This window comes from Episyrphus balteatus, chromosome 2, assembly GCF_945859705.1.
Source record: "Episyrphus balteatus chromosome 2, idEpiBalt1.1, whole genome shotgun sequence".
NCBI classification, from domain to species: Eukaryota; Metazoa; Arthropoda; class Insecta; order Diptera; family Syrphidae; genus Episyrphus; species Episyrphus balteatus.
Genome location: NC_079135.1, coordinates 64,191,991 through 64,218,319, shown reverse-complemented (window position 1 = coordinate 64,218,319; position 26,329 = coordinate 64,191,991). Strand labels below are relative to the sequence as shown.

General features: G+C 30.7%; 2 protein-coding genes across 2 annotated transcripts in view; one reads left to right on the top strand and one right to left on the bottom strand.

Moving 5' to 3' along the window:
* LOC129912108 (nucleoside diphosphate kinase homolog 5) overlaps positions 1-26,329 on the bottom strand; it is a 123,079-nt gene that overhangs the window by 95,206 nt on the left and 1,544 nt on the right. The gene's annotated exons all lie outside the window — the stretch shown is intronic.
* Positions 11,735-12,819, top strand: LOC129912109 (general odorant-binding protein 28a-like). The gene is made up of 5 exons (XM_055990230.1): positions 11,735-11,853; positions 11,913-11,991; positions 12,054-12,142; positions 12,208-12,344; positions 12,652-12,819. Exons 1-5 carry the CDS (start codon positions 11,803-11,805, stop codon positions 12,725-12,727), a joined length of 432 nt encoding a protein of 143 aa, XP_055846205.1. The 5' UTR covers positions 11,735-11,802; the 3' UTR covers positions 12,728-12,819.

The following is a 26,329-nucleotide window of genomic DNA, read 5'->3' as shown; positions in this document are numbered from 1 at the left end:
CAACTAAAAGTTAAGATGCTTAAGATATCAATGTCTTATTTTGGAAAATTTGTTTTGTCTGTCAAAAGATATCCAACATTTCAAAAAAAGCCATTTATTTTTGTTAATTTTCAATTCTATTAAGCACTTCTGACGTTCAATTAACCCACATTCTACCTAATCTACATAACATACGTTCTGTTTTCACACCTTAAATGGACATAATAAGATAAATCGTAAAGTTTTGAAAGCTAAAAGCATTGAAAAGAATGCTGCCAACATGCTTCTCACATAAATCACATATTAGTTCATAGGACAATCCTATACGCTGAGATCTCATCCCTCGTATCATCTATAACAAAGCCTAAGAGTACATATACTGGTTATTCATGAGTAGAAACCAATGATTTATAGCTTCTAAAAGTATTTGGCTTACACAGAGAAAGCATTTTGGTAAGCCATCGATAAAACGTGTTATCGTTCCTTCCAAAACTCAACTTCTAGATTTTTCATCTATGGCTTTGTTTCATTTGTTATTCTCTCCAAATGTTTATCATTCCTCTCGTTTTGATTTAATTTCTAGAGCCAGAAACGTGAGCCACTGATGTTTTTCTGTTTTTTTTTTGTTTTTTTATTTTGACGTTTAATGCTGCATTCCAAAACGTCTTTTTCAATTCAATTGTGATGTTCTGTGTTCAGTTTTCACCCACTCTGTTCTATCTGTCAAGTTTTCTTTCCGAATGATGAAGAAACAAATATGTTTTGGTAAAGGAAATATATGTATAGGTAGGTACTTTTTCTTTCTTGAAATAAGTACTATTTACACTTTACAGCCAAAAACACATTTGTCCTTATTTTCAAGCACTCATTGTTCAATATTCAATAAACTGTGACACGGGGTCTGAAGTGTATTTGGTAGATGAGAAGAGAATCTAAAGTTTCCATATCATGCACCGTTGCAAGTTTTATCACTTTCTTTGTACACAGAGGGTGCCCCAAGTTGAACTGGTAAAAACAATTAAAGGGCATAAGAATTGTTACTTTTTACTTGCTGTTTTAATAAATTTTATAAGTTTCAGTCAAAATTTCCCTTGAAAGTAAGGTGACATACTCGAAAGGAATTCAGTTATTCATTGCTTACGAAGAAGTTATCATACATCCTTGCAAGGAGTACTGTACACTGAGAGAATGAAAAATTAAAGTCAACAAAACCACTTTAAAACGACTTTTTTTTAAACGATTTTGGGCCGAAGAAGATAATTTTAAAATCAAAGTAGGCTGGCGTTAATTTGAAGTAATTTTTAAAGAAAAACAATAGTTTTAACTTAAAAAAAGCGTTGTAATAAAAAAAAAAAAGCAAGTGGGGATCGACCCAGCCTTCTTTTACTTTCATTAGTCGAATGCTTTATTATCAGGACAACTCACCATTGAAAATTACAACCTGTGACAAACTGCAACTTAATCTATAGTCTGATATTTTTTTGTTAGAATAAATATTAAGCTCACAGGGACGGTTTTAGTATCAATTTTATAAATATCGTGATACATCATTCTAATAAACATCTAGTCCCGAAGGGCGAGAAGAGTACGATAACTAAGGCAGTGAAAAATAGTAACGGATTTTTGTAGAACAGTCAAATATCTACTAGCATTTTTTTTATTATGTGAGGGAGGGGTCTATCTCCCCCCGTTTAGGAGGGAGAGGCAATTTTCTAAAAAAAAACTTAAAATGATAAAAAAATATTTAAAAACAATGGCAACATTTACAACTATAAAAGATACCTTTTTCAAAGGCCAGAATTCTACACTTTATTTAAATTTTCAAATTAAGTTTTTGAAATAATCGCATTCAAAATCAAAAATTGTGAAAAAAAAACTTAACAAAACGCACTATTTGTATTAAGACTGTGGATGTCAATACGAAATTGGTTGATAAAATAAACTGAATTAATTGATTCCTCATCAAAAACTGAAAACCATATGTTTCTATGCCTAATAGTTCTTAAGAAAATTGAAAAACACGAAAACTACTTTTTTATCAGATTTTTTGACTGTTTTCGATAAATTTGGCATCACATTGCCACCATTAAAAAGGTCTTTGATATTTTATACATAGAGTAAGTTGAGAGCTTTTTGTACTTCCAGGAAAAACATTAGATACCTCGCCAGGCAGGTGCCAAGGTCAATAGCTTTTATTATCTAAAAAGTACTTTGCCTAGCCCACTTCGCGGTTCTCAGAATTTAAACTTTACTTTTTGGGTTCTCTCTCCCGCTCACGCAACTTCGTTACTCCGCTTAGGATATGTAAAGTTGCCAGCCAGGCGCCAATGTCAAAAGCGTTTTAACTAAAAGTTCCCTTCGCAAGAAAAGGAACTACACCCCCTATTGACAATAACATCATTAAAACACGTGCAATAAAATTTCATTTAAAAAAAAAATAGTTTTCTTATTTTTCAATTTTCTCAAAAACTAGATGGCATAGGAACATATAGTTTTCAGCGTTGGATTAAAAATCAATTTAGGCAGTTTATTTTATAAGAAAATTTTGTATTGATCCACTGTCCATACAAAAATTATATTGAATGTAATTTTTTTACCTTTTTTTCCCAAATTTTTATTATCTCAAACGATTATTTCAAAAACTATTGATTGAATCAACTTAATTTAAAAATTAAAGGTATCATTCATAACTGTAGGTATAGGTATGTCCAAAAAATCAAGTTCCGGGGACCCCCCCCAGCCTTTTGCTTTAAAGTGATCTAAAACAAATTTGGGTCGTAATGTTTTTGAATTGCCCTATGAACTAGTCCTTCATCAAGCCTTTTCTTTTGACTTGGCTTGCAGTAATTTTTTATTTTTCCCGAAAAATGGTGAAATTATCGCTGCAACAAATACTTATTTTGCAGAGATTGATGAATCTTAAATTTCGAAGGATTGAAACTGTTACAATATCGATGAACGCAATGCATCTTTCAAAAAGAAGACTATGTTTATATATATAAAATGAAATGTAAACACAAAAAACTAATTGCACTTCGCTAATAAATAGTTCTTGATCTGTAAAAACATGAAAAGGAATAGAATTCTTAATGATTTATGAGGTTGAAAAAATACCCTGTATATAAAAACAAGTAAAATCAAAACAAGAAGCCTGTCAATCACTAGTTCATTGAACACGTGCACACGCATCTTTTTTGTTATATCTGTACATGTTCATTGATGTAGCTGCTCAACGATTTTTTATTAAGGAGATTCTAATTTTTTTCTTTTCAAAACGAGAGGTTTTAAAAACATTGTGAACGAAATTTGAATAAAACATGACACACATTAAAATATTGGATAAATTTCAAAGTTTAGTAGGGGAAATCGTCCTTTTCTTTTAAATCGTGTCTACAATGAGAAATTCTTCATTTTTATCGTACTCCAATGGCATGCGGTTACATATGTGATACAATTTTAAAACCATGAGTTGTAAACTCTTATTTTAAGAATAGGGATATATTCCTAAAGTCTAGAATGTATGTTGCTGAAGTAAAGCAAAAATTCTCACACAAGAATAGCACACGAAATCGTGAACGAAAAATTTCTCTATAAATACTTTTCGTTGCACACTACGCAGCTTGAATAACGAAATTGTTTAGTTTTCACACACATTTTTTTGTTTCGATCTATTTTCTTAATTGAAATGAGTTCTTTTGACGGTTTCAACTAAGATATTAATTTGATTTAGTTGAAGTGATTGATTTTTACTTGCGATGGTTTAGCAAGTTTAGGATTCGTAACGATAACGATGGTAGAGAATGCAAAAAAAAAGTGGGTCCCGAGATTCTGTCTGTCTATCTATATCTACATGTACAACCTTAAATACTAAAGCGATTTTCTTCAAATCTGGTAGTTATGAGTTTAATATGATTCCTTAGAGGCAACTAACAAACGGTACTTGCCCTATGACAAAAATAGATAAGATTGTTTTCTCAAAAAGGGCTCTGACGATGTTGATTACAAAATATGCATATACTGTGGCATACAAGGTCCCACTTTTGGTATAAAAAAAATATTTTTTGGATCGATATTAACGGTGCCTGCCTTGATTTCTGATTTTCTAGTAAGCCACTCCACCAATTTCAACGAAAAGTTTTATTCTTAAACATTTCAGTAGGCTTAATTTAAAAATTAACAAACAAAAAAATTCAAAAGAGTCAATTTTGGATTTTTTTAAAATATAACAATTCTATTGTTTTTGCAATTTTTTTCAAAATGGATAAATAAGTTTACATACAAATTTTATTTGAATATGTGGGAAGAAAGTTTCTTTAATGGCATACTAAACTTTTAATTAAAATTTTTTAAAAAATTCTTGCATACAAACAATTATTTTTTTTAAACGGCTCCAAAAATGCTTTGTTATATGCATAAGTAATCAAATGGTATACCTACTTCAGTTGGAGATCATTTAAAATAGTGTTTTAGCAATTAAAAAATATTATTTTCATACTTTTTTACTTACTCTATAGTAGACTTTAGGGCAAGTATTGGTTTGGTGTGGAAAAAAATATTTGAGGTTATAATCAAAACCAACATTAGGATGATGGAGAAGTCCGAAAAAGTGGATCTCGAATTTCGTCCGTCCGTTTGTGCGTCAATGCGTCCATCTCTACTCATTTCCACAGCCTAAACGGGTAGACGGACTTTCTTCACATTTGGTACAGATGATTTTTATGGAATTTTGAAAGTTGCGTTTTTTTTAATATCTCGCTTAGAAAGTGTAACTGCCATACATATTTTTCATGTTATACCAAATAACACAAAAAGCGCTATAACGATTTTGCACTAAATGTCGGGTCTTGCCCAATATCAAATTTTTAAAAAAATTTATATAAAGCCAGCTCATTAAATCTACAAGTAATAACTAACATAAAAGCGCTTTGAACTGCAAGAGCAAGTACGTGGGACCCAGTCGTGCATTTTATTTACATCTTGTAATATATAAACTCCTCCGAAACGGCTGTACAAATTTTGTTTGAAGTTAAAGGTACTTCTTTTTCGGCGGTGGATCAAAAATTTACTTTTGGCAAGTAATGTCAAAGGGGCTATCGTGATTTTATGTGCGCATCGGGCAGGTCTGAAAATCGCCCAAAATTTATTTTCCATACACCTAAGGTGGTCCAAACAATTTTTTTTTTATTTTTCTTGGAATGATTTTTATGAGTTTTGAGTGCATATCGGGTAGGCCCGAGAATCGGCCACAATCTATTTTTAAACCGCTTAATGGTTAAGTTTTGGGAAAAACCCAGGAACAATAAATCGATACCCGCCACCTGTTCATCAATTTTAAGGTATCTATAGAGATGAACTGTATAGAAAAAAATAAAATTAAATTAGACATTCGAATTCTTAAATTGTCTTCTTTCATGCCTGATTCACAATATTGCGAGACGACGAGACGAGAGCATTGCGAGAGTAAAATTGATATTTAGTTTTCGATGTTTGGCCAAATAATTTCCTTCTTTTTACACACATTCTATATTTCCTGTTAAAAATAGAGAGTTTACCAAAAATAATCTTAACATTACCAAATGGCTTACGACTTAAATGACCAAGAAAAAATCTCGTCTCGTCTTTTCGCTATATTGTAAATCAGGCATAAACCGTGGCATTCTAAGTACCGGCCCAAGTATTCTCTCCTTTAAAACCTTCAACACATTGCCTCTAAATGAGATCTAATAAAGTTATTTTCAATAGATATAGGTTAGGTTACTTTTAGTTATTTTCCTTTGAAATTTGAATGAACATGTTAAAATTGAATTGGAGAGGTATATATCTGTCCTTACACTTTTTGTTTGAGCTTTATTTAAATACATTTCAAAGCCACGAATTTACGTATTTGCCTACGCAATAACATCCACCCACAACATAAGTCAATCTGCTATCAGAGATAAGAGGCACAAGCATTTGACATTATAAGTGAAAACCCAGCATAGTATCAAAGTTAAAAGCAAGCCTATTTATTTTAACAAAAGGGAATGAAACGAATTTTATTTCTTCGGTAAAAGTTCTGTTTGTTTTGTCCTCCATATGAACGTGCAAGGCGGCAAGAGTTTTTGAAGTACTTTGTGTTGTACGTAACGTATATGTTATTCCCTTCAGTAAATATGAAAATTTGCTGGCAGATGACAGGTTTTTTACGACAGTAATCTGTATGCTGACACATTCGTGACATTTTCTCTTTACTCGCGAGCGAAACTCTGTTTATTATTGCGAATATTAGAATATTTTCACACCATGCAGAAATCGGGTGTTACGTGTTGTGACAAAATACAAGTAGAAAGGCACAAGTGTAGTTGCAAGAGGTTATGTAAATTGAGTTACTTGAAAAGTTTCACTTAGATAAATACATTGTTATTTAAATTTGAACGAAAAATTAAATACAAGTGCAATAAATCTGAAGGACAATGATGAACTTTATGCTGTAACGCTAGGAGAGTTGAGAGGGTTATGCGAGGCAAACAAAAGAAAACTACTTAAAAAAAATAGAAAAAGGAATTTCATACAACAAAAAATATAAACAAAAAGTAGGTATGTATATGCATTTTGAAATCCATTTAGTATATATAACCATCATATCTAAAAGAAAGAAAGTTCCAATAGTACAAAAAGGGGAGTAAAAGGTTATAAGCATTTCTCAACTTGTTTAACTAACCCTTAGTAAAACGTTCAATATGACTCTTAAACTCATTGATAACTAGAAAAGTTTTAAATTTAATTAAGTTCCCATTCGAGGTTCTAAGGGCGTGTTCATCCCCATGCATACTACCATCCATTATCGCCTCAGTTAAAATAAAAAGCAACACTAGCAAATATTTATATTTATCCATCCAAAACCTTATTAAGGATTAGAAGAAATCCCCATTTTCTGGGCAAACCAATATCAACATCACTGGGGAGCACAGTAACCGAAACAATATAAAATACCACACACCTCTACAAGTCCTGTTGTTTTTACTTCTTCTTCACCTTGCATTTCTAAGCAATTGCATCCTGATGTTGTGCAGTTGCACCAAAATATTTTACACTTGTTTTGCTTGGGTTACCTTTGCGTTTGCTATCTTGAATAATAATATCTTACGCTCCTGTCGGAGTAATCGAATACAAGACTAGGTTGTACAATCTTGCTCTCGTTTGTAATTGTAATGTAACTTATCATTCAAAGAATGTTCTATAAGTAAAAATATTAATTATTAAATTAAATTGATTTTTATCTTAGGATGGAAGCTTGATTAGCATTAAGATAAATTGTTGGGCTAACTAATTATTCTATTTAAAAAGGCGAACTTTTATTATTTTATAATTATAATTATATAATTATAATAATATCTAAGCATTCTTACCTACTAATATTAAGTTATTTTTTAACGACTAACGAAAAACCCAAAACAAAAATGATTCGACCACCATGTAAAAAGATATTGGGCTTGTATTAATATTCTTTTACCTTAAGGGCTAGATGCAAAACGCAACCAACAACTCTTTGACTTCAAAGTAACAATGTTTAAAAAAAAATTAAATATAGGTACGAATATAATGTACTTTTCTTAGGACCTAGTAAAGTTGTATAAAGCTTTTTGAAAAAATTTGCATTTTACAGGCCAAAATCGGAATTAATGGGCAAAAACTTGTTCTAGTCTAAGTATATGCTAAATATCAAATGAAAAAAATAAAACTAGAATTCAAAAATTAAATAATAAGGCAGAAATGAGGGCTGAGGTCCAAAAATATAGCCTTTCGATAGAGTTATAATTCAAATAAACCGTTTCGTAAACAGTTCAACAACACCTAATGTCTTCATTATAACATTTTAAGTGTTAGTCGTTTTTGAAATGACCAATTCAATTGTATAATCAATAGTAGATATACCTGATTAAGTTTTTTGGTTAAGGAATTTTACTTTAAAGGTAAAGATAACTAAGAAATCGGTATTGTAGCACAATGTGAAAAATTTATGCAATTTTTAAAATGCAAACGAGTCAATGTGCGCCTCATTGCACTATTGTTGAAGCTGTATACATTCACAGTTCATCATCATCTGTAATTCTATGGAGTTTGGTATTAACAACATAAGTTCAAAATCGCCCTTTTGAGATAAATGCATTTTAAAGTTAGAAAAATTCCTGCAAATCCAGTTTTATTTAATAAAAATATATTGGGATGCAATTTTTTTTTAAATAATAATATTTACACAAATAAGGTAACAAAATTTAATTTTTAAGCGTATTTATTATGTTTTTAGTGAGATATGTTGTTTTGGCCAAACAAGAATAAGATTATTTCGAGTTGTGTCCTTAGTGCCAATATTGGAATTAGTTTTCTTTAAAGAATTTAAATTTTTCGGACATACCGCTATTTACTTTTGTTTTTTTAAACGAATCAATCGATTAAAATATTTCCCGTCATTTCCGTCATTGATAAAAAAAAGTAAAGGAACTGAGTTGTGTTGTTTTGACCAAACAAAAGTTTAAGAATGTTTGCTTGTTCACAGTGCCGGTTTAAGCACTACCGGCGCTGCGGCGCCCCTCAATTCTTGGCCTCTGGGCGACGGCCCAGGCTGCCCCCCCCCCTCCTAAAGACGGCCCTGCTTGTTCAAAACAGCACAAGTTAGAGTTATGCCATTTTTTTTTTTAATAGTTCTGTATACTTCACTCAATTTCGAAAAAAATGAACTTATGCTGTTAATACCAACCCCATAGAATTTTCCTCAAACAAATTTACTGAGTTAGAACAATAGTGAAATATAACTTCAAAAAATCACCATCCAAAAAATTGATTAAGAACTTTAGTCCATGATTGTAGTTTTAAATCATTATGAAAACATAATAGAATAGAAGGTCTTTTTTATATTTTGTGGTTCAGAATGACTAATAAACAAATCCAGCTTTTGATTTTGAGTCCAGGTATTTGGGTACCTTTATACAAAGTTTTGCATAAATTACATCAATAGCCGGTTTTAATTTTAATCGTGATCCAGATCAGGTCATTGTTTTTATTTGCTTTACAACAAAAGTAGGATTTTGTTTTGTTATTGTAACGCTTGTAAATACAATGATCTGATCTAAATAACAGGGAAAATAAAACACGGCTAATGCTACATACTTGTAATAATTTCATTCTAACATTGTAGATTTGATGTATAGAAGAAACTGAGTACATGACTTTTAACATTAAATTGAAATTAAAAAAAAAAAAACTATGTATCAATAAGTTATCTTTAAGTTACCTACATTAAAAGTATAAAAAAATGCAATAAAACTACGGAATTGCATTCACTAGAGAGGCAGGCAGGCGGTCCACATCCTGGTACTCCTGTGCCAAAGTGAAAACATTCTAATTCCCATTCACGAAATGTGGCAGTGTGGAAGGATAATTTATGCGTTCACTTGTTATTTGCACGTAGTCAGGGTGAAAGTTATCCTTGAATTTCCAATTGCAGTTGCAAGTTGTTTTCGAGGTGGTGTTTCGTGGGTTTTTATTTCCTTGTATAGTACAACAGTGTGCGCTTCCAGTTCCACGTTGATGCTAAAAATGATGATGCCCATTTTATGGGATAGCACCTTGATCTGGTTATAATAATAATCGTAGTGCTGTTTGTTTCGTGGTGAAGGAAATATGCGGGCGTTCATGTCGGTTGGAATGTATTATAACAAATCAAAAATAAATTAAATTTAAATAAATTATGAGAATGCTTGCAATTTTGAATAGTAATTTATATCATGATGATTAATGTTTCTATTTACTGTTCATATTAAGCTAACTTAAAACCAGTAAAATTAAATTTTCCTTTAGCGTTTTTAATTAGGAATGGATTGTTATGATGTAGCTTTTGTGTTATGCTTTTTAAAATCAATTAAAAAAATTAATTAAGCAATTATTAAACCTATTAATACTATCAGTGAGGCGGCTTAGCATTAAAAAAGAGTTCAATTGTGCGCTTTGCGATAAAATCATGAAATTTACATCGTTGCACAGTGGTTCCGTAGTAGGCCATAGACTAAAATATTGATGTTATAAAAAGTCCATTCTTTAAGATGGTGTAGCAGAAATTTTGACAAAATAACAGAACTTTTCATATTGAGCATGAAAAGTTCTCTAATTGAATTTAGGTTTCAAAGTGTTATTTTTGCACTCGAACCAACTTAAACTAAGAGATGTATATTTTGGTTTAAATTATTTTTAAAGATTTGTTTTTGTTATGGAACTATAAGAATAAGGCATTTACTATTTTGTAACACTTCACAATATTATTTTGGTTAAAAATTTAAAAAAAATTCAAATTCTATACTTTTATTTCCTATTCTGACTTTAAAGAAAAATTCAGTTGTTTTTCAACATGTTATGCATTTTTGACAATGTTGAGTTCGACGTTCCAAAAACTTGAAAAGTTCATCACTATCAAAAATCAGAACTACCTGAACTTCCTTTACAGAAACGACACGCTTTTTGGACTTTTATACAAGATTGAAAAAATCCTATCTTTTTACATTGTTTTTCATTTTAATTTAAGTTTTTATTGCTAAAAAAATATATTTCAAAAAGTGTGCTTGCATATATTGGTGCTACTTTCATCAAAAATCTTTATGGCTGTCCTTGTGCGTTGGTAGTACTCAATACAAGAGTTATTTTGATATATTGGGCCACTTATTGCTGAGATAGCCAAAAATCTCCACCTAAACGTAAACACATTTCATCGACTACACTGAGGGAAAAGCCACCATAAAACTACGTAAAATCAATGAAAACCACATTGATTTAACTATTATTCGGAATGATTTTGCGTTGAAGATGAACATTTTAAAATCAACGTGGAAAAAAGTTTAATTTTTGATGGTTTCGTATCTCAAAGTCACATAAATCAAAGTAGTTCATCTTTGAAACAACGATGTTTCAACTTCAATTTATTTTTACCCTCAGTGTAAGGGCGAGTAGTTTCTGAAATATTGTGGTTCCAGAATCGCAATAAAAATTAATAGAATGTAAGATCAAGTAATTTGTACCTACAAAGGACAAAATTTGAAATTTCCTAATAAAAAGAACTTTTGATTTTCATAGAATATTGAAAGTTCGTAGAACGGCAGAGGTGGTTTATAGAAAGGAGTAATTTTAAATTTTAAGGTTTTCTGACAACTTTAACATTAATATATTACTTAAAGTTATTTGAAAACATAGGTACCAGGTATACCAATCAAATTGAGATATCTTTTTCCATATGATGATGATAATTTTGATTCTGATTTCATTTTATCAAGTGATAAAAAATACCTTTAAATAATGTATCATGTGAATTTAATATGTAACAAAACATGTAGGAAACCATCCTCAAAGACTCTTGTATTTACACTTCATACATACATACTTTACCTATACAAAAGAAATATGAATATAACAATTATAATTTCTTAACAAAGTCACAGCTTCTACCTTGAAATTTAAAACGCCCTTTAAATAACAACCTAAAGTTTGTAATGACTATGGCTAGCCAATTCTCTTCTTTCAAGCAAATTGCAATTTTTTTGCTTCATTTAAATAGTACATAGTCTAATTTCGAAGTTCCGTGACCATATTCCATTGAGATCTCTATACTAACCCTGTAATTTTCCACATCAACGCAAATGTTAGTCTGTATGTAATTTAAAGCTTGACAAAATGTTTGACCAAGTAAAAACATAAAAATAAAAATGTATAAAAGCCAACACATGCTGTCAAATAACCATCACTTTTTTGAATTTTTTGTTTGAGTTTAAGATAAATTCCTAAAAGAAAAGAATATTAAAAATGAAATTAATAAGTTTCATAGTTTTATGCACTTTAGCAGCTGCAGTTAAGGTAAGTTAAGTCGTGGATTTCGTACTGAACTTTAAGTTTATTTATTTTTTTATTTAAAGGGTGCAATATCAAAAGAAGCCGTTGAAACTGTACGTACGTTATCAAATGAATGTTTGAAAGAAATCGGAGCTACTGATGGTAATTTTGCATAACATTTTTATTTAAAATCTATTATCCTGTTTCAATTTTTCTGTTCAAAGCTGTGTTCGATGAAATGATCAAAAATTTACCTGCCACAAATATGGAAGTTAAATGTCTTCGAGCATGCTTAATGAAAAAAGTCAATGTGGTAAGGCACATTTTGTAATTTGAAAAGAAAATCGGTAGGCTTCAATTAATTATAATTCTATCAAGCTTACTCCTGATGGAAAGTTGAATAAGGAAAATGCCCTAAAAATGGCTGAAATGCATACAGAAGGAGATGCTGAGAAAATGAAAATTGCTCACGCTGTTGCAGATGCATGTGAAGCTATTTCGATTCCCGATGATCAGTAAGTTCATTTACATAATTGAATTAACTCCTTAATTTTTAGAACTCGCTCCATTGGTTTTCTGGAATTTTAATTTTTGCATTTAATTAATCTTTATCCGAAAACGATGGAAATATCGAAAATTGTTTTTCATATTTTTAAAATTTGGTTAAGTTCTACAAAAATTCATTGTCCCATGTCACACCCAATTTACCTATGGGAAAATTTCAAACCAATTTTTCGAATTCTGAAAAAGGAAAACAAACAAAAATTGAAAAAAAAAGCATACCTTTAAAAAATGTTTTCTTCCAATTTAATATATTTATAGTTGCGAGGCTGCTGAGGCGTATAAAATGTGCATATTATCCGAAGCAAAGAAGCACGGAGTCAATGGTTTGATTTAATTCTAAATAAATCAAACTAAATCAATTTTAAATAACTTTTTTAAATTATGTTGAAAAATTGAATTTTCTAATAAAAATTTTTTCATATAATATACATATTTGCAAATTAAATCAAAAATGTTTATTTTGGTTGGTGAGAAAATAAATTTTCCACATTCATGAAAAGCAATAATTGTTTAAGTAGTTTTGCTTCCATACTCGGTGAAATGAATTAAAAGAATAAGCTAATAAAATTATATTGTGTTTTCTTCTGACGGTGATTTATGATAATGTCCATTTATGTAAGTAGATACACAATGTGACATGTGAGTCTTTTATTTAAAGGTAAGATTTAAAATACTTATGATCTTAAACATTTTCTAAAGTTATATTATAAATATTGAATAAAACAGAGAATAAGGGATCAAAATGAAAAAGCCCGAATGGCATTTTGCTAGGGGCAAGATATTATAAGCGATTTTGTATTTGCTTGTGCCAGGAGATTTAAGGTCTGCTCTACCTTCCTTCCACCTAAAGGGGCAGTTTTCGATCACAGAAATATAGCACAATTTTCCCGCCATTAATATTGCTTCATTGCAGTTTCTGATTGTTTAGAAAGGATTCCATTCTTTTTAAAGCCCGCGCATACTACAGACTTTCTATCGGCCGATAGTTTAGTCGGATGGCGCTCCTAGTGTGCGCACAGGCAGGCGAATAAATAGTCGACCGGATAAGAAATATTTTAGTTTGAAGGCAATTGTGTATAGATAGCAAAACAAACTATTTTTTGATCAAACAAACTTTTTGATCGGCCGATACTTAATCGTTGTAGTGTGCTCGCTTTCATACATTGTCATACTGATTAAGGCTAGGCGCACACAAGCGATTTTAGGTTAGGGTAGGTAGAAATTGCTGTCAGGAAAACAACTGACACACTTAGACCATTTATTGGTCCGTTGTGATACCATGATTTTGTGAAGAAATTCCTCACTATTTAAACCAGTTGGAGCTTTTAATAAAGCGGTGAAGGTTGAAGATGTCAGTATTGATTAGTTCACTAGTATCTTCTAAGAAATATTTTTCCAGGTATTTTTTACGTCTACTGGAAAGGGCAGGACATGAGCAGAGAAGATGTTGGATTGTTTCTTCTTCTTCCTCATCAAGGCAACTTCTACAGAAGTCGTTAGAGATTACGCCAAGTCTTATGGCGTGTCTACCTATGAGACAGTGTTCTGTTAAGACACCTATTACAGAGCTGATATGCAATCTGCTTAGAGACAACAAATTTTTTGAACGTTTTGGATCTAGCCTAGGCCAGATCTGCTTGGTCGTTTGGCAAGTTATAATGTTTGACCATCGTATGTTTGTTGCCTCTATAGCTTCTTGCTTCAGCATGAGTTTGCACGTTGCGATTGGTATACCAATATTTGCCTTATTGGGTAAAATTGGTATTAGAGTTCCATTTCTGGCGAGTTCGTCTGCTTCACAGTTTCCCAGAATATCTCTGTGACCCGGCACCCAGAAAAGGTGAATGTTAAACTGTTCTGACATCTCCATGAGAGATGATCGACAGTCGCGGGCAGTTACGGAGTTTGTGGAAACCAAAGCTAACGATTTAAGGGCGGCCTGGCTATCAGAGAAGATGCGGATACACAAGCGTTTTTAGTCGCGCGATTATTCAGTCGCAAAAATGGATCACACGGATTTCAATGCCTTTGAACACACATGCTTCTAAAAAATAGCCGCGATTAAAAATTTGAAAATTGTCCCATTTTTTTTGCCGATGCGATTGTCGCAAATTGAAATGCAACAAATGGACTACCATAGTTATGCACACACTATCGACTTAACCGAAAACGACTAAAAAGTAACAGTCGCAAAGAGGCCAAATCATGATCACACATTTTCGACCACTCCATTTTTAAGACGCAAGAAATGAAACACATTATTTCAAATGCGAGCGCACAGACATACGATTCTAAAATCGCATTGTTTAAAAAAATAGTCGGACATAAAGATGTATCAAATAGAAAGTAATGCGCTGGCGACCCACATAGTAAGTGTAAAAACCTGGTCATAAGTCGATTTTCTGAAAATCAAAATTGACACCAAAAAGTTCAGCAAAGTGGGTGGAAAATAAACATGTGTCAATATGCTGCACTCATTTTTTGTTTTTCGATCGTGTCTTGTTAAAAAATGAATTCAAAGTTAAGTGTTACATACATCTACCTCATTTTTATTTGAATGTGAAGTATTTTGGTAAGTTTTATTCTATATGCCAAATCGAAGTGTTGTGATAGAAATCTAAAAAAATTTAAATGGAGTATTCTTCTTCAGTTATTTATTAACGATATTAATAAAGTTTTGAAAATGTTAGATGGTTTTTTCTATTTTAATGCGGGCCTAGAACTAGTATCTAAAAACTTGATATTTTTGATAAGTTATTATTTGAACTTTAATGATTTTGTTTTAGTATACCCCGTTATTCTGCGATGAATTGAAACTTATGAGTTAGTTTATATATTCTTTAACACAATGCAACAAAAATTGGGTGCTCTTAGGTGCTCTTTAGAGAATCGAGGGTCAATTAGTTTTTCACTTTCTGATAGAAAATACTCCTTACTTTATGCAACGTTTTTTATTTTTAAATTAAATTTACAGATGTTATTAGTGTATTTTATATTGGGTTATCTTAATTAAAGTTGGGGAAGGGAGAAAAAACTGAGAATTGGGTATTAGGGATGAGGAAAAAAATTTGAGAAAAATAATGTCGACAGGCGGAGATAGGCCATTAATCAATTTTTTTTAGTTTTTGGTAAAAAAATAAAAATAACAAAAACTAGGTTTATATTGTATTTTCTTGTAGGAATACTCATTTTAAACAGAAATAGTAACAAAAACCACGAAAAATAATTATGGCCAGGTTTTTGACGACAATACTCCTATGTGCGACCCTTGGAAATTTTAGTTTTAGCACAATAATGGATTTTACCAGAGAGTGTTGTGTAGTGACTCTTTTACCAGAAACGTAAAAGAAAATAATGGTTTCATCCTTTTATAAGCGATAGTATTATAAAAGGACAGTTCCATAAAATTCATAAACACCATCAGAAGTTTACTTAGTACTTTGGAATATGTAGCAGGTACTCGCGGGGCCTAAAATACGATACCTACAAAAATACCCAAAAATACACACGTCATGACGAAAATCACTCTTTTGGACTTACTATATCGTTATATTAGTTTTGATTAAAACCTCGAAATTTTTTTATACACGAAACAATACCTACTTGCCATATTGAGGAAGTAAAAATTGAAGGTAAACTTTTTCTGTTTCTCAAGTACAACCTTGTGCGAAAATTGCACTTTTCTCGATTGATTGTAAAATTTGTATTCCTTCCTATAATTTTGACGTGTTTAATACACTTAACAATTACTCCCATAAAGTCCTTGCTTTAAGAGTTTTAAGTAAAAAAAAAACAGTATTTACAAACAAAGTATCATTTTATATAATTAATCGAATAACAATTGCAAATTTGCATTATTCAGATATAATATGCAAAACAAATAAATCTCCAATTTGAATTCTACAACGAAAAAAAATTCTGCACCATAACTAACAAAAGTGCAAACATGCGATTTAACTACCGACAAATTAGAAGAATCAGGCATGTGAATACACCGCTTAAAATGTTATTACCTACCCTTACCATATAACGTGGTTAGCCAAACTTTCTGAATCTTTTTTTTTAACATCATCATCACCTAACCTAGCAGACGATTTGTTTGCGTAGCTATGTAGGTAGGTATATACGCCACGGCCCTACCAAAAAGGCCACCCCTACATACGACTGGATGCCGTTCATCAAAATGCAGTAAAGATCTAACTATTGTGCTGGCATTTAATAGGGATGCGATTTAGGTGTTAAGCTAGTTGTTCCATCATTATATCTGAAGCGTAAGGAAGAAAGTTTCTTGTTGGCTTAAAATTGAAAATGCTTCTCTTGCGAGGTGTACTGCTTCGCTTGCTAATTGAACATAATCGCAAATTTAAAAGTTGAGCGGAACTTCTACTTGCATAGAGTTGTTGAACCAAATGTTAACATCTAGTTTAGAAAGCATTTTGTAAAAAAAAATATAATAATAATCAAGCAAACTGGTCGTTAAAATTAAAACGAAAAAAAATGTTAATGAAGGTATGACTAAATTATATGTACATACAAATTATATCTAGTTATACAGGATTGATACCATTTGTGTGGTGTCCGCAACTGGAAACAGTGATAGTTAAGCACTTTTCTGGCAGAAGAGGGTTGTTGATTATGCTACTGACTTTTTACCCCATCTTAAGTTAGTAGATAAGTAGGATAGAATTGTGATTTCTCGTCTATAAACTTGTTAAAACGCTTTCTTTTTCAGGACAGAGTATCTAAACATATGAGTAATGATGTTTTGAATGAATCTCCAAATAATGTTTTTTATCAAACAAATCAAAACCGATTTTTATTGATTTAAACTTGGACTTAGGTTTTCTCATGGATGCTATAATCAAAACTGGACAAAATTGGACCACACTGTAGGCAGTAGCTTTCAAATGCAAAAAGTATTATCAAAATTGGTTCACACAATCAAAAGTTATGAGGTAACAAACATACCTACAAAAAAATACAGATTGACAACCTCCTTCTTTTTTGAAGTCGTTTAAAAAGCGACTCATCATTGTGTCTGGTTACTCAAAAATCCTATCGAATCGAATTTTTCACCCAAGGTACAAAGGTTCGTATAAGAAAATGTATTGAACAGAAAATTAAGATAATTAAAATCTATACCGCTCCTTCATACAAAGTTTTTCAATTTAAGTGACAGAAAAAAAATTATGGCCAATAGAACAAAATTAACAATTTTTTTATAATAAAATGCACTGTAACTTCCAGCAACGATTACAATTAGCGAAAAAAGTACTTAACATGTTTTAAAGGAAATTTAATTAGCTACAAGTGGTAGCTACATGACTTAGGTGGAGATGTGAACAATGTGGATTTCATCTATCAAATACCAAGATCAAAACTGACCTCCGATTTTTTTCCCAGCAAAAGTCTAAATGAACTGTATTAAAATAATATTGTAGCCCATATTTTACCAAACGAAGATTTTCACTTGAAAGTTTTGAATGAAAAACAACAACTTGTGTGTGTTACCACCATAGGCTCGAGTCCTGTAGTTATAGACCAACCCGATCATCAGACTCCTTTCAGTGGTGCTAAGTCGCTTATGTTCAATTAATTTTGAAAACTGCGCGAGCGAGACTTAAACTCACGACCTAGCGGTTAGGAGGCCGACCGAAGCAATACGCATCGTACAACCGCTGCCACTTGTGATTGCCACTTGAGGTCCTGAGATTTGAGTGCCACTTATTTTCCAAAGATAAAAATAAGAAATATCACAATATCATCTTAAACTATAAATACTAATATTTTTTTTTTATTTGAAGACATTTCTGAGGTTTTGTGCTATTAGATTTTTACCGTGCATGGATACGAAAAGATGACACAGAAAACAAAAAATTGAATTTCTAATTCCCAAGTTCGATTTTCGAACAAGTACCTGCATACATTTCAAAAAAGATAAAAAACAACACATAATATCGCGAAAATATGAACTCACAATTAGAAATTCAAGGCAAACTTGAATGTCTGCATCATAGTCATAGATATCTTTTCCAGATGCCAAGTGCATTCATAAATTTCTTACCTATCATCGGGACAAGCTTTCCAAAGAATTTAGAACAAACATCCTCCCTCCCATCACTGCCTCCATTTACTCGAGATTTATGATCCAGAACTGAAGGATTTTTGCTTGCATTTCAGGTACAATGAAAACTTTGTATGCACAAGTTCAACGAGACGGCAGGTATCTGCAAGGTGAACAATAAAGAAAACAAACAAATCTCGCCCCGTTTCTGGGGCAAACAACAATACATCCGAGATGGAGTGTCGTTAAGTTGACTTAAGGGCATAACATTGAAATGTATTACTTTGTTGTAATAGTACTTTATGTTTTGCACCAGAAACGAAGGGCAGTGCAGAGAGACAGTAGTGAAATATATAAAAAAAATCATTATTAAAGCTGTGACTTAGGACAGATATTTAAGTGAAATATAATTTTGTTCCTTTTGAAAAATAAATATGTGTAGGTACATTGGAAACTATATACATACATATATTTTAGTTTAGTAACGTGATGGAAAAATAAGCCAATAGAAAACAAGATGAATCTAATAATGCCGATGACTATTTCAACTCGTGATTGCTAAAATAAATGATAAGAAGAAAGAAAACAGAGAACTAAAATAATGAAAATAAATTCATAATTTTTGTTTACGTTATGTGTACTTTATGGACAACAGCATCTAACTGATGAGCCCAACTGTTGTACCTAGTCCAGTCAAATTATATTTGGTTGTATGGAGGTCTGAGAAATAATTCGCAACTGCAATTCGTACCTAAAGTATGAAAGTACACTAGTACAGGAACTAAACCCCCCATTTTCCTAACAAATTTCTGGACGACTTTGGCCGCCATTTTGTTTTGAACAGTTTTGTGACTATCGCTTGCAGTTCGGCTAGTTTTGGTGTTAGAGGAAAATGTTATGAGACAAAGTTGTAGTAAATTTTATTTCCCACAAAATATATTTTATAACTTTTTACTCTAAAACCCACCATTTAGGAATTATAATGATTTTCTTAAGAGAAAATTGATTGTTTTTAGTTGTGAGTTACTATTGATATGTTTAAATGCTTTCGATGACTCAATAATTTTGATTGATATTTTTTTATTTTGATTATATTAGTGAAATTTCCTTTTTTATAAACTAATTTTTGAAAAACAAATTATTTACGACAAGCTCCATTCTCTTTAAGGATTTTTTAATGAATCTGGTTGCCTAAATTAAATACAAATTCTGGCGCAAGAAACAATCGGTGTCACTTACCTACATAATAGTAAAAAATTAGATATTATAAATTAAATTTAATTTCATACGAATGAAGATTTATTTATAGAATGTAAACATTGTATCGCCCAATGCGGGTCGTCAATAGTTTCCACTCAAATACACTTGCTAAAAATGTATCTGAGATGGATTCCCTGTACAAAAGAAATACTTTTTTAACCAATTTGTAATTATTTTTAAAGATTTTCTTTACTTCAATAAATAAATGGAACAAAAAAACAAAAAAAAAAAAACATAGTATACAAGTAAAACGAATTTCTTTCTTTATTAGTATAGCTTTCTGGCCAGGCAAGTAAGTGGAAGAATGGTTCGGAGTTTTGTACTTTTTATTTTGTAAATCGAGATTCGAGAAGCACTTTATCCTCAGAACGATGTTGTGAGATAGTGAATTAAAATTCATTGCACTACATATTTATTGGTCTTAATTATAATTGAAGAGAAATCAAATTATATGCTTGAATGAGTTTGAATTGCTTCAAACTATTCGAGTGTGTTATTTAAAAATTTTTTCGACCGATCCCCCTTGATTACTCTCACATTTAAACGGATGAATATTCCCAAGCAAAATATAAGCTACAATTTGAAGAAAAAAAGGATATCTTCCCAGTGTTTTAATTCATTTCATTGAACTTTAAGTGGCTGCAATAGCTGTAAAAAAAGGGAATTTCGAGAAAGACAATAAAAAAGGGTCAAGGATTTACTTTTGCTATCGGGTTGGGGTTTGCTTTTTCCAAACAGTTACGAGAACAGTGGTTTGGGTTTTGTTTGGCTTTTTGCAAAACAAAAGAATATAAATGTAGGCACCAGTGTTGAGTCTTAATAATTATAATAATGCATTAGTAACGCAAACAACAAAAACAACAGCAAGAAAAGAGATATTACATCACACCACCGCTCGTATTAATGGATATTCAAAAGGTGCAAAAGCGTCCTTATGTTTTTTTGTCAGAACACAACTCACAAAAACATCTTTCAAAATGTTTGTATGTTTGCTCGCAATATAGTGCGAAACAAAACTAAGTCTTGTTTTCAAAGTTTTTCACAAAATATGAAATAAATTGAAATAAAATATATTTTTATTTTCATCAAAAAGGCATTTTCGTGTATTTAAATAACAGATTTTCTAGAAACAATGAAAATGCACCAAACTGCAAAAAATGGATGACTTCTAAAATCATAACAGCTTTCGATAAAAGGCAGTTCTTATAAAGTTTTTAAAACCTCTTTCTCTGAATTAGTATTTCGCTTCCTTCATCCGCAATGCGTTGTTTTTATTCAAAGAACAAAGCTATAGGTTGTTTTCGTTAAAATTTCATATAGACTATTTTATTTAAATGGGTACCTTTTTGAATAATTTATTTCATGACCCTGCATTAAAGGTTGTGTTAGCATCCACTTAAAACGAAATGTTGAAGTCAATCGGATTCTGTACCAAAATTCAATTTTTTTTCCAAAGTCGGTAACTTCTTTAAATAAACTTGTGCTTCAATACTCAAATAATAATGTACGAATCTTACTCCAATAATCTTTTTTTGTTGAGTTATGATTTTAATTAATGTACTTGTCTAAATCTACCTCCTTAAACCCATTTTAACGTTAGTTTTCCCTTTTTTAATTGCATAACTCCTATTAATTTTCGTCTGGACTTTTTATGTTTGCCTTAAAAAACCCAATAACGAGCAAACAGGCACAAAAGAATATCAAAGCTGCACTTCAATTTTCATACCCAACTGAACCTCAAACGAATATAATATCAAATACTCCGACCCCTGGTACAGTTTTTTGTATGCCATGCAAGGACAAGGGTAGGTAACTATTAAAAAGAAAAAAAAAAAAACATTGCAAAAAGATTTCATTTTTATGCAAACAGTGAACTTCAAATATAGCAAGGCACAACTTTATATCTATTTCATGCGTTTTAAAAGATCTCCTTTACTGTACTGCACTCTTGCATTGCTCTTGTCCTCTTCAACTTTTCATTCAAAAAGTTATCTTACTTTTGTTACGGTCTGATAACTGCTGCTGGCTTATATCCTTACTCTTGATTCTTGTGTGGTTTTCCAAAAGGGAAAAGTTCAGGGGTTGCTAGCTTTTAATTTTATATGAATTCAGTAAGGAGTATTCATGCTTGCAACTGATTTTAATTACAAAGGAATCGGAAGTATATTTAAATTAGGAGGAAACCACATCATGGGCGCTAATTGGTAAGAAATAAACATTTTATTTAACATTTATCGTTAATTTTTAAACTGTTCATATTAATATTTTTATTTTGATAATTGATCTTCTATACAAACATACGTATAAAAGAGAGTTTGTTAAGTGTGTGTGGCCGAAAAACTCGCCATTGTCTGATTGCCTATACCTACATACATGAAATGTTTAGTCAAGTTCTGATCTTCGCTCTTTATTAGGGATGGTTGCTCCAAATCGTGCAGAGTAATATTTTCTTGATCAAGTGAAAAGGCTATACGATTTTTTAAGTCGGTTAAAAATGTGCTTAGTTGACACAACATGCATTTTGTGAACATTAATATCGTTTGAGCCAATTTTGAAAAAAAGCCTTGTCTATTGTCTATGGCAAGTAGGTACATGGTTAAAAATTCAGTCGTAGTTTTTAAGAAAACCTTTAGAATAAGGCCTTTTTTAACAAAAAAATTAGTTTTTAATATTGCGATTTTGTTACACAGTTTGTTGATAATTTTTTTCATTAATTTAAGAATAAAATGTAATCAAATGTATCGATTTCTAAAAAAAAACATTACATTAAAATGTAGGTAATCCAAAATGTTCAAATATTAGAAAATTTGAATTAAAAAATAATTCCTTTGCACCTAAATTATAACTTTATCTGGGTAAGAATCGAAATTAAATACTCGTCTTACTTTGATTTAATACAAGAAAATTATATTTTAATCAAACTGAAAATGGAAGCAATTTTAAAAAAGGAATACATTTTTTTGAAGGCGTTTTGTGTTTTTTTCGAAGTAAAATCACTGACAAAATTTTAACGGCAGTAAGATTTCACTCCACATTGTAGTTTGTGAAAAAAAGAAGTAATAATATCACCTTCACCATTATTATAACATTTATTATGAATAATCGCTTTCAGAAATTTTTTGTTTGATTTTTAAGAAGTAAGAAAGAAAATACTGAAAATATTTAAAAGAAAAAGAAAGAAATATCATTATAATACATAGGTAAACTGAAACTTTAAATTTAAGAAACCGTCCTTGATTTTTAATAGGTAAAAACAAAATTAAATTTGAATAAATTTTTTTATTAGACATAAAAATGTCATAAAATGTTTTGGTGTTGCCTCATAACCTCAAATTTGGTTCTTAAAGAAATCGCTTTATGGGTTTAGGATGCAGCTCCAGATAGATACAGACAGACAGACAGGCAGACATACAGACACAGAGACAAAAAAGACATACAACACAAGATATGTTTTCGACATCTCTGTTATCGTAATGTTATGTTTGATTGTTATTTCGAGTTCGATTTTTATATGAATCCTAAGCTTGGTCTTAAATACCTATATCGATAGTATAATTTTGTCTTTAAAAACTAAAATCCTAAAGATGAAACATTAAAAAATTTTGTTTAAACATTTTAGCATTTTAATAATGTTGTATCTATTGGATCTCACAAGATCGGAAACTTGAGATATTCATTCATAAATACAAGCAGTCACACTATTAATTTTTAAATGAGAATTCAATTTAAGAGTTTTGTTAATATATTCCTAACGCTAAATTTTAGAGAAAAATTATGGTTAGAAACGGTAGCCAACGTAATTATTTAATTTATTTTACATTTTATGACTTAAAAATTAATTCCATAAAACCAAAAATATAATATAAAATATAAAAAATTGAAGTTTAATTTTTATTTAAAAAAAATTAATGGTATACAAAAAATTTGTAGGTTTTGAAAAATAATGTTCTACTTTTGTAATTAAAAAAAATATTTCTCAACTATTACTCACAGTGTAGATATACATATAAACACGTATATATACGTATAAACACGCTCTTTTTTTCAAAATGTAAGAATTTTCTAAATATAAATTCAAAACATTAAAAATATTTTTTGGAAAAGACATTTGACCGATTGGATTTTTTTTTATCTCCTCTTCAGTTCAAGTTTTTTTTTCTAAAATATAATATACCCAACTTATTTTTAAAATTTTTAAATTTTGATATTTCTTGGTATTAATTTGATTGACCAAATTTGGTTAATGTCCTTGCTAAAAAACAAAAACAGGATATTCCGAAATAATTTATCCTTCATGTTTCTAATTATATTTGTATTATGTTGCAAGGATTATAGCATCACTTCTTATGCTTGATAAAAAATTTTCTAATATTTTCATATTAAGAAATAATTAACATTTTGTAAACAAATCGGGAGTTTGTTTCTAACTAGTTTTCCACAACTGTACGTGTACAATATACTATAACAGTATTCTTGATTTCTGACTTTCTCGTTAATGACTTAACCGATTTCAATGAAAACTTTTTATACAAAAGCATTTGAGTAGCCGTAATATTAAGATTTCAAGGGATTTTACAGTTCATTCCATATTTTCTTTTATGAATCTTTACATACAAAGCTCTAAGCAACTTTCACTATAAGACTTGGGTGTACCCAACACAGTTGTGTATTTTATTTTTAATAATTTCGTTAAATATCTACGGTTTATTACATATTTGATATTCTCTATAGTTTGCTCATTCGACACTATGCTTGCATTAAAGTTAACTGTTTCAAAAAACTTAGATTGTGTGGAATAGAACAGAGAATACAGCAGTTGGATGTTTGGAGTATTAACCCGTTTTTGTTTTGTATTTATACCTAACATTTTTCTTAATTAAAGCTCTCAAAAAAACTCATAAAAGGAGTGAATGGCCAACACAAAGTCGAACCAGCAGCACACTTCTTATGTATAGGTAGAGGTAGCCTCTCTATAAAATTTGTTTTATATTCAACACATTATCGTGACTATTCCCTTTCTTCCGTTCATTCCGAAAAGTTTTTCCCAAATGCATGCAATTCACCTCACGTTTCCTTAATTGCGTGCTAATTCTCACTGCACCATGTGATGTTGAAACAAACAAGAACTTTTCAAGACTAATACCGTTTCCCTTTGTTATTCACTTGGACTTTAATTTTATTTCTTCGTTTATCCCGCAACTATACGGAGTTGAGTTGCAGCAAAGCAACAGGAACAGGAACAGGCAACTAGCTCGTGCACTTTCTTTACGTGCAGAGAATAACTACTTTAGGATTCTCTCATTATGAGCCGCATTTTTTTAAATGAGAGAAAGAACAAAAAAAAAACATCAAAAGTAATGTTGCTTGACGGATTGAAGAGATAAAAACAAATATTATAGTCGCACAATAATTAGAACTCATGAGTTAGAATGGATAACTACTCAGAACGATTCTCTTTATTTACTTTTTTGTTTTACTTCAAAGAATTTTTAAGAATTAAAATATGTTTAGGTATTCCTACGTTTTCTTAACTTAGATAGGTTCATAATATTGTTGCCAGTGGCAGTATTGGAAGACATATAAAAAGACATAATATTCTTTAAATTGTTAAATAAATTGATATTAGGTGTAGCAAACAATTTTGGATATATTTTATCGTAATAATAATTGTCTAACACAATTTTTTTTATTTCCCAATAAATAACAAAAACCCAAGAATATAAATATCAGGCTCTCTTCAGTAAGAGTCAGCATATTGTCTGTTTTGAAAAAAAACCTATTTTTTCAATATCATGGGCAAACATTAAATGAGATTTGTTGGCACTTTTTAGATCTAAACAAGGATATTTCTGAAAATAATTTGAGTCCATAAAAATATTGTTTAATATTTTGTCAGAGTAAGACCATCGCACTCTTTTTTTTTGTTTTTTTTTTCAGATTTTATTTAATTTGACATGCTATCTTTTCACTGCTGTAAAAATCGTTATAATTTGTACTATTAGCTAACATATTTAGTAAATTTGGTTGACTTTAGCGGATACTTTTATCCAATACTTTTCAAATTTTGTAAGATGATGCGTTTCTTTCGGTGTATTTTTTCTGAGCACGGTGAGCAAGTTCTGAACATGTTCATAAAGAGAAACAGAACTTTTATTCTGGCAACTCAGGCTCCGTTCCAAAAGAAAGAACACCTAACTTAAGTAGGTACTACTCTGTACGATTGGGTAATAATACGTTTTACCTACATATTTTTTGACTCATATCTGTCTATCCCAAAAATATTGAAAATTATTGTACAAAAGCTTGTTTATACGGTTCAGTCTAAAGATAAAGTATTATTTTACGCAAGATTTTTACACTTAAAACCTTAAATGTGTTGTTCTATAAATCATTTATTTTAACGGGCCAAAAATTTGTTTTGATTTCCTTCTGACTCACTACAGTCTTCGCCCGCACTTTTCTTGCCAACAAAGTCTAGTGAGATCAAAACTAATTTCCCAAATCTACTTCTTAGCTAATACTCCCCATTCTTTACCTTTTTTGTATAAGGATTATAAGTTCATCGTAGTATCTTGCACAAAATCATTAAACTCAATCGTGCATTATGGAAAT

Bases quoted from the DNA above. Each gene is read 5' to 3' on its own strand.
- LOC129912109 (XM_055990230.1), top strand. From the start codon at position 11,803: ATGAAATTAATAAGTTTCATAGTTTTATGCACTTTAGCAGCTGCAGTT. The intron at 11,854-11,912 runs GTAAGTTAAGTC...TTTTATTTAAAG, and splicing joins CTTTAGCAGCTGCAGTTAAG to GGTGCAATATCAAAAGAAGC. The intron at 12,345-12,651 runs GTAAGTTCATTT...ATATATTTATAG, and splicing joins ATTTCGATTCCCGATGATCA to TTGCGAGGCTGCTGAGGCGT.